The sequence below is a fragment of the Natator depressus genome, chromosome 16 (genome assembly GCF_965152275.1).
Source record: "Natator depressus isolate rNatDep1 chromosome 16, rNatDep2.hap1, whole genome shotgun sequence".
In the NCBI taxonomy this organism is placed as follows: domain Eukaryota; kingdom Metazoa; phylum Chordata; order Testudines; family Cheloniidae; genus Natator; species Natator depressus.
Window position 1 is genome coordinate 9,058,694 of NC_134249.1, and position 15,931 is coordinate 9,074,624.

At 52.4% G+C, this 15,931-nt stretch overlaps 1 protein-coding gene across 4 annotated transcripts in view; it reads right to left on the reverse strand.

Annotated features, from left to right (window-relative positions):
- WHRN (whirlin) overlaps positions 1-15,931 on the reverse strand; it is a 112,040-nt gene that overhangs the window by 22,292 nt on the left and 73,817 nt on the right. For 3 of the 4 annotated variants that reach the window (XM_074974038.1, XM_074974034.1, XM_074974036.1), the window contains 3 exons: positions 13,777-13,989; positions 11,709-11,915; positions 8,426-8,458 (listed from right to left, as the gene is read on the reverse strand). In XM_074974038.1, the coding sequence (XP_074830139.1) occupies positions 8,426-8,458; positions 11,709-11,915; positions 13,777-13,989 (453 nt within the window). The remainder of the gene's footprint in view (positions 1-8,425; positions 8,459-11,708; positions 11,916-13,776; positions 13,990-15,931) is intronic. The other variant, XM_074974035.1, reaches the window with a different exon arrangement.

The window sequence follows — 15,931 nt, forward strand, 5'->3', positions numbered from 1 at the left end:
CTGCCCCTAACCCTATAATCCCACCATGGCTTGTCAATAACCACACAGGAAGTGGTGGCACTTCCAGTCCCCTCCCCATGTCGCTGTGGGGGGAGGCAGCTGGGTCTGTAACCCTTCCCTGGCCAGACTTTCAATTGCCTGCCTGATGTGCCAGAGACAAGAGCTCCAAGCTTTCAGGCTGCCACGTGAGCCAGGACGTTAACAGTTCACCAGCCACATGCAGCCTGGAGAGCTTCCAAAATGCACATGCTAGACCAGGGGTGGGCAAACGTTTTGGCCCGAGGGCCACATCTGGGTATGGAAATTGTATGGGGGGCCATGAAGGCTCACGAAATTGGAGGTGGGGTGCAGGAGGGCTTGAGGGCTCCGGCTAGGGGTGCAGGCTCTGGGGTGGGGCTGAGGAGTTGGGGGTGCAGGAGCGTGCTCCGGGCTGGAACCAAGGGGTTCAGAGGGCAGGAGGGCGATCAGGGCTGGGGCAGGGGCACAGGAGGGGGTCAGGGGTGCAGGCTCCAGGCAGCGCTTACCTCAAGCAGCTCCAAGAAACAGCGGCATGTCCCCCCTCCGGCTCCCCTGCGGAGGCACAGCCAGGCAGCTCTGTGTGCTGCCCTGTGCGCAGGCACCGCCCCTGCAGCTCCCATTGGCTGCAGTTCCCAGCCAATGGGAGCTGCGGGGCGGCACTTGGGGTGGGGGCAGCGTGCGGAGCCCCTTGGCTGCCCCTACACGTAGGAGCTGGAAGAGGGACATGCCGCTGCTTCCAGGAGCCATGCGGAGTGGGGCAAACCCCAGACCCCGCTTCCAGGAGGGAGCTCGAGGGCTGGATTAAAATGTCTGGCAGGCCAGATGTGGCCCCTGGGCCATAGTTTGCCCACCTCTGTGGTAGACCCCCAGCACCTTTGAAGCCTGAAGCCCTACAGGGTGAAGTCCACTGAGTTCCTGTTCAAAAGATCTTCCCCTGGCAGGATGGGTGAAATATTAAGGCTCCAGAGCCTTATAAATAGGGAAGCTTAGGAGACAGGAATCGAGACCCACCTTTAACATCATTGGGCTAAAAAAGTTTCCAGGGAAGGCGGAGTGAAGAGAGAAAGTATTTACAGAGACAGTAAAGTCTGCTCCTCCACACCAGGCCTGTGTGGCTACAGATGGCCTGACAGCTCCCGCTCTTACACCATGGCCATCACCAGGGTATCTAAAGCCTTTCCCAAAGACCTGGTCCAATGTGCATTCTCAGTATCAGCACTACACAGGTAGGGGAGTTTGCACTCTGGTTTGATGGATGCGCATTGCAAAGCTCTCCTGTATGCGGCAGGGCTGCTGGCAGGGTGGCTGCTGCTTTCTCTGCCTGATACCGGTGCAGTTCTACTCCAGCCAGGCGATCGGCCTCAGAGATAATGGGCTCGGTGAGGAGAGTGGGAGGGAGGGGGTGTTTCTATTGCACAATTTGGCTAGCCTGGTTCTCAGGGGAAATAAACAAAAAACCTGCCCACTCTGATCAGGGAACCCCTGGAGAGACCCTGCCAGTAACAACCAGGCCTAGGACCAGGTGCAGCTTGCTCAGTTTGGATTATCAGCAGGACCTGGGCTTTCTGGCAACTGTGCCCTTTATAATTCCTCTCCCCCTGCAGGGTGAACAGCACCGAGTTCCTTCCCTTCCTGCAGGACAGGAGGATTTCTCAAGGGTCACACTGCAGCAAATCTTTACGCTGACCCATGAGTAGGGCCCTACCAAATTAATGGTCCATTTTGGTCAATTTCACGGCCATAGGATTTAAAAAATTGTAAATTTCATGATTTCAGCTATTTAAATCTGAAATTTCAGGGTGTTATAACTGTAGGGGTCCTGACCCAAAAGAGGCCTGGGGGGGGGAGTTGCTAGGTTACTGTAGGGGGGGTTTTGGTATTGCCATCCTTACTTCTGCGCTGCTCCTGGCTTCAGAGCTGGGCAGCTGGCTAACAGCTGCCGCTCTCTGGCCACCCGGTGCTGACGGCACCACAGAAGTAAGGGTGGCAATACCGCCACCCCCCTACAATCACCTTGCGGCGCCCCCCCCACTTGTCTCCTCTGTGGAATCTGTATAGGACAGGGTAAAATGACACAAAAGACCAGATTTCATGGTCTGTGACGTGTTTTTCATGACCGTGAATTTGGTAGGGCCCTACCCATGAGGATACACCCCACTGGTTTACTCTGGCGGAGACTACAGGACTCCTGTGGTTTTACATCCATTCCACCCCATCTCTGTTTTGACCAGGCTGTTCCTGTATTGGATCTCAGCTGGAGATACTTCTGAAATGTTCTTCCATAGTAATGGGCATTTCAGGGAAAGGGCTGGCGGGCTGTCTGTCTCCAGACATGCCAGGCACCGTGTGCAAGGGGAACATGCTCACTGAGTCAAGGCAGCCTGCCAGTCCTCTCTTTGCTGCTAGGGGGTTCTCAGCAGCCCCCAGGCTGCTCTATGCCTAGGCCCTACCAACTATGCTGCTGACCCTGGCTGTTTTCGGCCCGTCTGCGTGGAGATATAAATATGGTTCCATTTTTTGCTGAGCTGCCCTAAAAGAGGACTGGATTTCCCTTACGCCTAATATTTCTGGGCAAAGTAGAAATTGCTCCTGGCTGTAAAAGGTAATGGCTTTTAAGCAAAAACGTGCCTTTAGGAGCTCACTCTATTTTAAGATCAGGTTTTATTGGCTCTCACTTTAAAAGGCCACTGAGGCCCCATGCCACAGCTTTGAAAAACAAGTGTTTAGAAATAGCTCCGTTCCTATCAACCGTCTATTTCTCCTCCCTCTAATGTACGTTATTCATGGATCCTAAGGGCAGAAGGGGCCTTTGTGATCATCCAGTCTGACCCCTGCAGAGCACAGGCCAGAGAATTTCACCCACTGATTTCTGTACTGAGCCCAACCTGTAGCGGAGCTCGGGTGTAATCTTTTAGAAATACACCCCGTCTTGCTGTAAAAACTCCAAGTGATGGAGAATCTACCACATTCCTTGGCCATCGGTTTCAATGGTTAATTAAACTCACTGTTAAAAATTAGCATCTCCTTTTTCCCAGTTATTGCTAACAACAGGAGCCGGGCAGAGAAAGGTCATTCTGTTTCGAGGAGGGTTTTGGTATTTTGAAATCTGGTCTTATTCAGAGTTGGAATAAAATTGAAAATTCGCCATGAAACGGAACAAAGTCCCGGCGCTGGGGCAGTCTGCCTGGTGGGCTGCCACTGAGCCCCCCACCCTGGACAGCCCAGGGATACCAGGCTCTCAGTTCTCTGGCAGCCCACAGGTGGTCTGCCGGGGAGGTGGGTAGGCAAGATGGCAGGAAACCGGTGGAAACCTGGTATCTGTTGGAAGTTTGTCAAATCAAACTGTGTCCACAGAACATTTCAATTTTGACAAAACAAAGTTTGTCAAAGTTTTTCCAACAGCAGTACTAACAACATGGGCATGGACACAGGGTAATAATAAAATAACTACTTATATGGAGATGTATTTTATATTCTCAAGTCCCACTGCGCTTTACTAACATATATTGCTATACAACTGGGATCACTTTGCCCTCAGCTGAAAGGTGACCATTTCTGGTGTGTAGCTTGACAGTGGTTTAACACCTCTGAGCTACACTACACATCAATGTCATTTTAGCACAGGAGATAACAGATATCCCACCTGGGGGGCTGCTTGGCATGGTTCAACTGTTTCCTTCTAACCCATGGAAATTAGCTTCCTTTCTCATTTTGTCTGTATGAAATTTTAGTTTGTGCTGACTTTGCTAGTGCTTTTTATGTAGCATGTTGTAAAACTAGGCAAATATCTAGATGAGATGACATACCCCCGGAAGATCTTTGCATACCCCCAGGGGTATGTGTACCCGTGGTTGAGAACCACTGCTCTGGATCATGCTGCCTTCCCCAAATACGCAGGTGGGGTGAAGGAGTGGAAGACCTTTCACGAAACACCTTAAAACATCGGACTCTATTCTTTCAGCCACAGCAAGCAGTATTGTGATTTCCTGCCAAAATTCCTTGTGCTTCTACTGAGATGCTATCTAAACCCACTGCAGATTCATGTGAATTATTACTTGTAAGAAATGTCTGGGAGCTCCAGATTCCATGGTGATGTTAGCAGAGACCCACCTCCAGCACCATTACATTGTTAAGTGAATTTATTGGTCCTCTTGCTTCATTAATTGAGTTTATTATACTGAGAAGTGGGGAATCTGAGAGCACTTCTAGAACTTCAGTCTCAGAACTGAGTTTTCAGGATGAACAGAAAGGTCACTGCTGAATGGTAAATTTGGAGGAGATGAACTGAGATAATTTAAAGCCCCTGTCTAATCTCCCCTCTATGTGGATTTAAGATACAACAGCCACAACCCATCATATCTTCAGGAGATGGGAAACAGGCAGGCAAAGTGACTGGGAAAACAGGTATTTCGTTTCACCACCTGCAGGAAACTGGGATCATTCTAACACCTTTTCCAGTTGTTCTCAAGCACCTTCCATTTGAGGGTCTCAAAGCACTTCCCAGATATTAATTAATTAAGTCTATCAAGTCACTGGTCCCTCCCCAGGATGGCAGGGCAATATACTAGTCTAACTTTACAGTTGGGAAACTGAGGCACAGGAAGATAAGTGACTTTGTGATCATTCCCTGGGGTTGGTGGCTGAGCTAGATGCAGGGTCCAGAAGTCTTGACACCCAGCTCCTTGCTCTAATCACTAGATAACCCCGCCTCACTTTTATTTAGACCTCTGTCCCTTTAAAACCAGGCATGGCTGATCCATTTTGGGTAAAATAAGAACCAAAACTGAAACTTTGTTCTGAACCCAACCCCAAGCTAGGCCTTTTCAGCTACTGGTGAGCATGGTCACTCAAGGATGAATGGACAAGGAGATCAAGTAACCCTCCCCATCTCCTGCAATGAGTTGTTCCACCCAGAATGGAGTTCATGCTTATTCGCAGGGGTCAGGATGTGGGAGGACACTGCTGCCCTCTATGCGGTGTCTGTTCTGGAGCTACAGGGCCCAATCCATCCTGGTGTCGAGCGCCTCCCAGGAGCTGCTCAGCCCCTCGCAGGATTGGGCTCTGTATAGAGAACTCTGCTGTCTGTCAATCTGGCACTACATTCGCTACGAAATAATGACCACATAAAATCAATGTAGATTTCAATTTTGTAATCATAATAATTACACAGCCGGGAAAAACCCAAATCCCTCTCCAAATCCCTCAGGACCAGCTCGTTTTTAAGCAAATTCTACAATACCTGAGCTCCTGTGATCAAGAGACTGCAGCTGATTATTACATTGTACAATTAACCCCTGCTTTGCAGAACTGAGCAGAGAGCCAAAGACACATTAAACTAGGAGGTGATAACCAGGTCTGGCTGGGTCATAGGAGGAGGAGAAGGACCTTGGAGTATTGGTTGATCATAGGATGACTATGAGCTGCCAATGTGATATGGCTGTGAAAAAAGCTAATGCGGTCCTGGGATGCACCAGGAGAGGTATTTCCAGTAGGGATAAGGAGGTTTTAGTACCGTTATACAAGGCACTGGTGAGACCTCACCTGGAATACTGTGTGCAGTTCTGGTCTCCCATATTTAAGAAGGATGAATTCAAACTGGAACAGGTACAGAGAAGGGCTACGAGCATGATCCGAGGAATGGAAAACTTGTCTTATGAAAGGAGACTCAAGGAGCTTGGCTTGTTTAGCCTAACTAAAAGAAGGTTGAGTGGTGATATGATTGCTCTCTATAAATATATCAGAGGGATAAATACCGGAGAGGGAGGGGAATTATTTAAGCTCAGTACCAGTGTGGACACAAGAACAAATGGCCTCAGTTTCCCCATCTGTGAACACCTTTGCAAATGCTTTGGTCACTTACAATGATTTAGTTACAAAGTATGATTATTACTACTACCTGGGGGTGACACATCCCCCATGATGGGAAGGAATACAGATGGCCTGCACACCAGATGGAATCATGCGATCCGCGTGGCTCATGTAAGTAAGCCCCTTTATCAGATAGAGGGCCAGAGTCTGCTCTCAGTTATACCTAGGTATATCCCAAGTAACTGCACTTAAGCCCACATATATACACGGGATTTTCTGCTGGTGTAAATAAAATAAAAATCTGGCCCTTAGTTTGGTGTGAAGTGGCACTTCCCAAGTTTCTGCTTTGTCAAACGCATTATCATACAAACTAGTGATTAAAAGGGGTAGCCAATCATCTAACTACCCTCGCGGTTCATTTTTAAAAATGTCCAAGAGACCAAATAACCAAACGTAGCCAAATGTATTGTCTAAAGACAAAGTACTACGATACGAAAACGAGATATACATGCCCTGCTTCCAGGGACCAAATTCTTACCTTGGAGCAAGTTCACTTCACACTGAAGGTGTGCTTCAAAGTTAGACATTTCAGCTAGTAGAACTGATAGTGTGATGTTACAAGTTACAAAACTCTTTACACATCACTTAAAATGTAAGTTTGTCCCACTACTTTGTGCCAGCTTGTCCTTGGTACCTCCCTATACTTTCCAGAGCTCATTTTGAATGCTATATTCCAAGCATTGATGAGCCATAACAAAAGTACTCTCTGGCTGTACTTGGTACGAAATGTTCATGCATCTTTGCCTTGACAAGTTTCCTCTTTTTTAATTCCAAAGCTGCCTTCAGTTTTGCAAAGTGTTGTGGGATAGGTGACATGGGTGAAGAGAACTGTGGGAAGCGAATAATACATTCAATTAACATAACTTCCCAATACCCATATATATAAATACCACGTGCATACTACCTATTAACCTGCTGTATGCTACAGCTAACATATATACATTGGCTAACGGACCCCAAACCACTCCATTTAACCTTCATTGTGCTACCTTCCCAGCCTAAATAGCACCTTTCACCAAACACGGCGCTATCCCCTCTTCACGGGAGCATTCTGACAACCTACGGGATTTCCCAGAGAGCGGGGTCATTAGATGGTGGCGGGGGGGAGTGCACAGCATGAGGGATTTATGAAGTTCCTCCTCTTTCCCCAGAGATGCCCCCCCCCAGCTCACATCCAGCGCAAGTGGATACTAAGCCCATCTGCACCAAAGGAGACACTGACAAGAGTTCATGGCAGGCAAAGTCAGGGGTTAGCAAAGCACTTTGAAGCAGAGTCGTCCAGTGAGGTAGTTCTCATTAGCCCACTGCTCACTCGAAGCACATTTCATCAGATAGGTATGAATTTATCTCCGCATGGACTAACTTCAAGCGGTCCAAATGCAGGCGCAGTTCCACTGAAACCAATTACTACACCAGCTACAGTCCAGGTGCTTTAAGATTCCACCTGCCCTGCAGGGTGAATTCCATCCAATAACCTTGAGATTCCTCCCTGCAAGATAGAAGGGGCTTTTAAAGGTCCATTACGGGATGCGCTCAGCCTCACAAATGAGACCTTGCAATCATTCACCGTACAGTGGGGTCAGACTCAGCCCCTGCGGGATTCCCGTGCAGGTCAGCAGAGCGGCACTGGGGATGAGTTTGGACCAGTGTTTTTACACACCTGCACCCTGTAATTTAGCCTGCTGTCGTGTATGATTCCGCCCTGGTTGCAGCCGTTTGGGCTCAGTGTGTCTGGAAGATGTTCTGCGGACGGATTAGAATTGCAGTACATGAGAGTGCTGGGCTTCTCAACCAGTTCTGTCCTAGAGCCCATGGTACAGCAGAATACAGTTTCAGCAGCCCCTCCCCCAAACATTTTGAGACCCTCTCCCCATCTAGCCATACCAAAAAAGGAGAGTGGTCGCGCCCCCTAGGTTAAGAACCCATGCTATTATGCATTGCTCTTTATGGCGCTTGAATCAAAGACAATGTGGACCTAAGATGGCCAATGTGGCCTGCCCTAGATGGCCAATGTGACCCCCCAGCCAGGGCATAGACTGGCTGATTACACAGAGCAGTGGACAGATGTGGTGCCATGATGGCAGGAGCAGGTACAAAGGTATCATGAGACAAGCTGGAATGAGACAGTAGGTAGAAAGGACAATCAGGGATAGATCAGATCAGCCCAGGAGACTGGCGCTGAACTTGCCCTTCAAATCTCCCACTGTTGCACCATCAAGTGCACTGGGAGCTTTAGTGTAGACAGGGCGCCAGCATTTTGACGTGGCTCGAATCGGGTCAGAGGGCATGGCGGTAAAGACTTCAGAGCCGTGTCTACACTGGAGCTCCACGCATCGCTGCCCCAGCAGGAGTGGCAGGGAGGGAGATGCTAAGGAAAGGCTGAGACCTGGCAGAGGCAAAGGAAGTGAAAGCAAACACCGAATGGGAAGGCATCAGCCTCTGGCAGCAAACAATTGAATTATGCCCCCCCCCACTCCCCCATCTCTTTCACTATGGAAACCACAGCACACAACTCCCCACCCCACTGAAAGGACCCTACCTCCATCAGGTCTATTAGCCACAAGAGCCGCTCCTGGGGGAACAGATTCAAACAGACATAAAAGGGAAAAACAAAATGTTAGGGAGGAAGCAGAATGACACGAAGAAAACACTGCACAACTCCCTCCCCATCCCCAACCTTGCCATCCCATGGAACATGCCTTGGGTTCTCTCCAATGCATTCAAATAAAGGCAGCAAGAGCCCCGTTCAGAGAGAAGAGCAGGGAGATGGGGCCAGATAACTAGCATCGGTGGACTACATGGGCCCTTTCTTGGTTTGCACAGAAATAACAGGTCCCCTTGAGTTCCCCCTCTGTCATCTCCTCCTTCAGCATTACTGGGCAGAGTTAAAGCAAAGGATCAGGGTTTTAGGGGCGAGGGAGTTACAGGAGCTGGCTGATCTGGCCACACTGGTAGCACTAGTCTGAGGCTGCAAGTCTCACGTGTGGAAAGGAAGAGCAAGGATTGCCTGAGGAGTGGCTGTTTTGCATGCCCTGGCTTCCCTACAGACCCTGGGGCAAACCCGGGGCTGATTTACACCCCAGGCAATCCCACTGATTCCTATGGGGTATGGCTCCATGTGCTCCGAACAGGGTGTAATTTGGGAGGGGGCTGCTCACCCTGACTCCCGCATTCTGAAGCTCTATCCCGTGTACCCAGAAGCAGGGATCAGTCGGTGGTTGGAGAGTGGTGGATGAAGGCAGGAATGCATCCATCTGCCCATTTGGGATCTGAAGGGGTCACCCATATTTTCCCAGCTTTCCCTATCCCCCTGGTAATCATTTGACTTCAAAGAGCTAACCCCACTCCTTGTTGAGGATTGTTATTTGCCAGCACCCTCTCCTGCCTTCCACAGCTCTGGAGATATTTTGCTGGCAACCTCCTATGCCCCAGAGTGACTCTGGAGTCTCCTGTTTGGATTAGAAATGTAGAAAATCATCCAAATCATAGAATATCAGGGTTGGAAGGGACCTCAGGAGGTCATCTAGTCTAACCCCCTGCTCAAAGCAGGACCAATCCCCAATCTTTGGCCCAACAAATGGTCCCCTCAAGGATTGAACTCACAACCCTGGGCTTAGCAGGCCAATGCTCAAACCACTGAGCGATCCCCACCCCCTTGATCCAGCACGCTGCTTTAATCCAGCTCAGCTGGTGCAGAAGGTATTAACTATGGGACTCCCATTAAAGGCTGAAAAACCATGCCCAGTGCCATGAAAAACTTTTAGGAACTATTAGGAAAAACTTTTTCACTAGGAGGGTGGTGAAACACTGGAATGCGTTACCTAGGGAGGTGGTGGAATCCCCTTCCTTAGAAGTTTTTAAGGTCAGGCTTGACAAAGCCCTGGCTGGGATGATTTAGTTGGGATTGGTCCTGCTCTGGGCAGGGGGTTGGACTAGATGGCCTCCAGAGGTCCCTTCCAACTCTGTTATTCTATGATTCTATGAAACTTATGCTCGGAGCTCAGATCGGGCTGCCTCATCCCCAAGAAAGGCCCCTCTGCTTCTCCCCTGTTGGCTGCAGAGCCTCCCATTAGAACAGAAGCCTGGCCTGTTTTCCTACTGCCCCCTCGCCGCGCTGATCGGGCAGCAGCCGCGGTTGTCTGTTCCTTTCATGGAGGGTTTAATTTCCAAGGCAGCTAATGTGTTTATGATGAAAGCCAATTTACGGCTGGGAAATTAATTTTGTGACCGCGCCGCTGCACACTTAGAGGTGATTATGATAACTTAATGAGATGGTGCACGCGGCGACGACCCCGAGACATTGTCACTCACGCGCCAGGAGGAAGAGGAATGCAGATGGCGCAATTTCCATCATCCCTGCTGGGACGGGGAAAGGGGTGGTAGGGAGCACGTGTGGTTATGGGGGCACGGGGAAGAGGGGGACTTGTTTAAAGGGACAGCTAGTATCATCACTATAATGGCAGGCCAAGGGCTGGGAAAGGCAGTTGGAGCCCGGGCCTGTGCAATGAGAAACGGAGGGCGGTGATATAAGGAGGGATTTTCAAGCGGGCTCAGTGTTGGTCAGACTCTGCTGGCACTCCCCACTGACTTCAGCGGGGGCAGAGTGTGAGCACCCCACCAGGTTCATCACCTCTGCGGTCCCCAGGACCCTGCAAATGGCCCTTTCCCAAAGACCAGATGTGTCATCTCCAAGGTCCCACATGACCTTCAGCAGACGTCTCCTCACAGATCATGGACACCACCCCGAGGGCCCTAAGGACTTACAACCGGACCCTCCCTAGAGGAAAGCAGAAATCCTCCCGCTTCTTTGGTTCCCTTTGGCCCATAGCGGCAGGAGGGTGGAGTGCAGAGGGTGATTCAGTGCACTGGTCTCCAGCACAGCTCTGCCCCCTCCTGCCCCCATTCCCACTGGAGCTCAGGCATGTGACTGCTGAATTGCTTACGGGGCGTGCACATGCATTTTCCATGTGCTTCAAGGGTCTCTCCGTTTGCCCTGGCTGCCTGGATGGGGTCCACCAATAACACTTGTACACAGGTCAGGGGAGATCTTGGGGCACGAGTCTGATGCTTCAGCACCATTTCCGGCTCTTGACCAGCCCCCACCTGTTACTGAGCCCATGCGTGTGGCATCGGGGGTAGAAGTGCTGTCACGGAGCCACCGGGGGAGCCTTTCCAAGCAAAACATGATATTCTCCAGTATTATAGCTATACCTCGGTTATTCAGGGTTACAGGGTTTGCCCAATGAGAGCCAATCACAGGCCAATCAAAGCTGGCACCTTGCCATCAACAGTGGCCCAGTATCTCTTGCTTCAGCAGGAGAGATTTCCTCTTCTCTCACACAGTTCACTCAGCTGATTCTGCCATGCTGTGGAGGTGGAGGAGGGGATGGGCTAGGGGGTTGGAAGGTAGATTCTTCCCGGATGCCTGTGGCGATCTGCTTGTGCCCTGAAGCATGTTCGGTTTGACCACGTTGATCTTAGCTTCAGAGCCGTGGGTGCAGTGAATGGGCAGCAATTTTAGACCGAAGCCAGCAAAGCTGTTCTCCTGCCCCCAGGCACCGCCTCCGCGCCACCTCTGCATACGAGACGAGGGTCTCCGTGATGCCTGCAACCCACTGCCAGAGTGGAGCCCCTGCACCGTGTGAGCTTGGCGATCATTTTGGAGAGCCGAGGGGGAGTAGGTTTGTGGAGGGTTTGGGGGGGGGGCGGGAGGGGTTTGCAGGAGGACTTCACAAGATGGCAGGGAGCGGGTAGGGCTTGACAGAGAAGCAGGGTGGTTCGGGAGGCTGATTGGGAACGGCAGGAAAGCCGAGTGTACTCACCCGAGCCGAGCTGACCGTGGTGGAGGTGAAGTGGCTGCAAGTGGAGGAGCCGGCGTCGCTGTAGGACGTCATGGAGTAGGAGTCGGCACTGGGCACCGAGGGCTGTCGGGCCTTCATGGACTCGATCTCCCGCTTCAGAACCAGGGTATTGAAGCGATCGAGGTCCTGAGGGGCTATCACCCCCCTCACCTCAGATAGCAGCGAGAACTGGATGGGGGGGTGGGGGGGAGGAAAAGGTCAACATGAAGATAGTGCATGAGACAGCTGGCCTTTCGCCGCACCATGATGCCATGCGTTTTTTAACGCCTTGGTGCCAGGTGTTGGAAAGCCGAACACCTTTGCAGCCAGGCCTCCTAAGCAGATCCCGTAGTATTTACAGGTTTGCCTGGTCACAAAACGACCACGTGTGCTCCAGCCAGCAATAATGCAAGCCGGTGACCATTGTGCATGCAGAAATGCACAGATTTGCATGTGCAAATGTTGCATTTACTAACCGTGTGTGCATCAAACCCAGCTGAGCCCACAGCCCCACTCAGAACAATGCTCTCGGCTCTCAGCACAGCGGGTGCGTTCCACAGCCTAACGGAGGAGGGCTGAAGAAACCCCAGTAAACTGGACATCCATTTGCTTTTCACTCTTCCCTCCTCTGGCAGCGAACTCCATTTACTCCCCTTGTGGCAAGGAGCCTGGTCTCATTACGCAATCGGTAAAAGCAGAGTGAGCTTCTGTTCCCTTACTTAACCGCAGCAGTAGGGGCCATTAGGGCGTAGCGGATGTAGAACGAGACCCGCCCCCTGGTTAGCCGCAGCGGGAGTGGGAAGGGCATGCGGCATCTCCGACTCTGCTATTGCAACGGGGGACGCGTGCTGGCAGCCCTGTTACCTGAGTCCCGTGGGATGGAGGCTTTGTGCTGCCTGCAGCAGCCCACATCCATCCGGCACTCGTTAGCTAAGAGCAGTACGGGGGGGAGGTCAGGGCAGTCAGTGACCACCCCCATTCTCAGGGAGAGGTGTCTTTCAGGATGTGCCCCTCCCACTTTCTTGCCCCTTTGCTCTGCCCCCCGTAAAGCCCTGGGTGATTTCATTGCCCACCTGGCGGCTGTGGAACGGATGCCCCATCACCCGGGGGGAGGGATAGCTCAGTGGTTTGAGCATTGGCCTGCTAAACCCAGGGTTGTGAGTTCAATCCTTGAGGGTGCTATTTAGGGATCTGGGGCAAAAATTGGGGGATTGGTCCTGCTTTGAGCAGGGGGTTGGACTAGATGACCTCCTGAGGTCCCTTCCAACCCTGATATTCTATGATTCTATGATTCACCCTCCTCCAGAGACACTCTCCAGCATGGTTGCTGGACTTGCCTGGGTTTAGAGGGGCTAAGCCCATGCTCCTTCCCTCTGTTGGCTCCAGACTTCCCTCCCAGCTGAGCATGAGCACAAAGAACTGTGTGCATGGCCAGATCGCACGGGGGCTCTGCCATTGTGTGTCACGGGGATGTCCGCTATCTCCAGCCCTATGGCTGGAGCGACTCTAAGCTCCTCAAACCCTGGGACAGAGTTTGTGCACACGGGCATTCTGGTGAGGTGGTTCAGGCTGTAACCAGCTGCCATCACAGCCCCTTGTCTCAGCCACTCCCTGCACCCATAACCAGTCATTAGTTGTGTTGTGGCAGCACCTAGAGGCTCCAGATCAGGGCCCCATTGTGCTAGGTGCTGCAGAGACACAGGGAGAGACAAAAAGCTTACAATTTAAACGGACGTGGGTGGGAGGGGAAACAAGCCCAGAGAGGAGCAGTGACTTGCCCAAGGTCACGCAGCGGGTCAGTGGCAGGGCTAGGAACAGGCCCCCCAGTCTCCTGACTCCCAGTCCAGTGCCCTCCAAGCAGACCATGTGGTATCTCTGCTGCAACTTTGGCTTGGGGAATTCGCTGGCCTACAAAACCACCCCATTTACTAATGGCTCGCCAGCTGTGGTGTAGCTGGAGCTGGCCTGACTTCAGCCACAAGGTGCGGTTCCATTCGCTCTGCTGTGGGTGAGCCGTGCTTCCCTGGAGCTGGGGGTGGCTCTCCCTTACCTTGGCGTGTGTGTTGAGTAGCTCGAAGAGAGCCATGACGAGGGAGTCAACAGAAATGTTGGTCTCCTTGTATTCGTCCAGGTAGTAGGCCATGGTGGCCCGCTCCTGTTCATTCAGAAGGTGGCGAGCTTGCTCCTCTAGCATGATGCGGGTCTGGTTCACCAGGCTGCTCAGCGTCACCTGGGAGCCAGCCAGGCCCCTGTAAAACACGGGCTGAAAGAGAACACATGGGAACTGGTTTACCCTGGGGCTGGATGGCTGAGAAACTGGCCTCAGCAGACAGAGAGGTCGACCACAGCACCACGTTAAAGGTTACATCCCACAACCCAGGGCCCCTGCTCAGCCATTCCTGGCTAGCTAATACTGGCTTCTGTCAAGGCTGAACTGAACTGAGAGCTGGGGAGAGGTGCCTTGACAGAAGGCAGCGTCTCTTATCTTCAGAACCGGTGCAACGTGGACAGCAGCAAAGCCATCTGCTCCCCAGCCCAGAGTTGCCGACGTGCCTCAGCCCAGGCTGGGAGGTACCAGGTCTCGGGTTGAGAGGGGAGTGAGGTCTTCTGGTCTGGTTGATCCTCGGCCGCCCTGCTCAGGCTCCCACTGGTGGTTTTTGTGAGGCGGACGCTGAATGGAGAGCGCAAGCTCATTTCCCGCCGGCCACCAGGTGCTATTGACTCAGGCCCCCTGTAACGGGGGAGTCCGCCACTGAGCGCAGCAGCGCCTGGTGGTCAGCCCACCCCACCGGCTGGCATTACGGGTGCCCAAGGGTCCAGTAGATACATCTAGACCTAAGGGTCCTGGGAGTTAATGGTGCTTGGGGAAGGAATCTGGACACGGTACCTCTAAAGGCCTGAAACCCTGCAGAGAAAGCAGGGCAAATGTCCCCTCTCCCCCAGCTAAGTGGGAGAAGGGGAGCAGCAAAGAGGCCGCCAGCTCCTCACATAGGGCAGGCGCTGGTGGGCGGAGGAGTGGGAGGCTAATTGGGAAGGGAAGCCTTGCAGTTCACTTCATTCACAATCCCAGCTCCAGGAGAAGGGCTGGGGAGGGAACCCTGCCTGAAGCAGGGCACAACTGACTGGCCTAAGGCTGAGAGCCTGGGAGAGAACCCTAGCTCCAGAGACAGGGCTGAGCGGAGCTCCTGCCTCCAGGACCGTAGGACTGACCAGTCCCAGGCAGAGGAGTGACTCTTCACAGGCCAGCTGCTGCAAGAAGGGCTGGGAGCAGCTCCAAAGGGGCACCGCCACAGCTGCCAAAGAAGAAATGGAAAGAAGTCCTAGATTCCAGGCAGGGATAGTAGAATCCAGAGAGCTGGGGAAAGATGTTGACAGGCTTGGAGAAAGGGAGGCGCAGCCCCGGGAGAATGGCAGAGGGAATGAAGGGAACAGTCCTTGGCCGCCTAAACAGGGCTGGAACCCGGAACAGAGGGTGGGCCTGGGTTCCCCGACCCTTCCCCAGGCCAAGAGCGAAGGTGTGGGCATCAGAAAGAGAAGAGGCCAAACATCCTGGGTCCCAGATGGAGGTCGAGGGGCCCAGGCTCAAAAGCCACTAGACTGGGGGTCCTATCCGGCACTTTTCTGTTAACCCCGGAAGGGGAACGGCCTGAGCAGTGCCCTGGCCACAGGTCACATATAATGACAGACCGTTGTGGCATCGGAATGACTGCAGGGGGTGCTAGACTGAAAAAAGCCCTGCAACACCACACCCAGGCCCGGGGAGGGGCTCTGGAGGTGAAGTGTGACAACACCCCCATTTTCAAAATCAGCCTCTCCTTTTGGGTGTCCAGCTCTGGCTCTCCAGTGGCGCTGAGCATCTGCAGTTCCCCTGGGCTTTAATTGGAGCTCTGGGCACTCAGCCTGCTTGGCAAACAGCACCCACGTGCTCAAGGCTGGGCACCCACACGTGACAGCAACTAGCACTAGCGGCCACTTTTAAAAAACGTTGGCCTTTGTTATTACTAGGCTGGATTTGACCTGGCCTCTTAAAGGGGAGGGAGCTCGCTGGTCCACTCCCAATCCCCCTGAGCCATCCAATCTTTCAAGCTGAGAGCAGGCTCCTAGCTGAGATTCTCCACTCCCATTATGTGCTTCCAGCAGAGCCATCTCCTTTAAAAAGCCGCCTTTGTGAGAAATCATCGCGAGAAGACAACCCCGCCCAGATT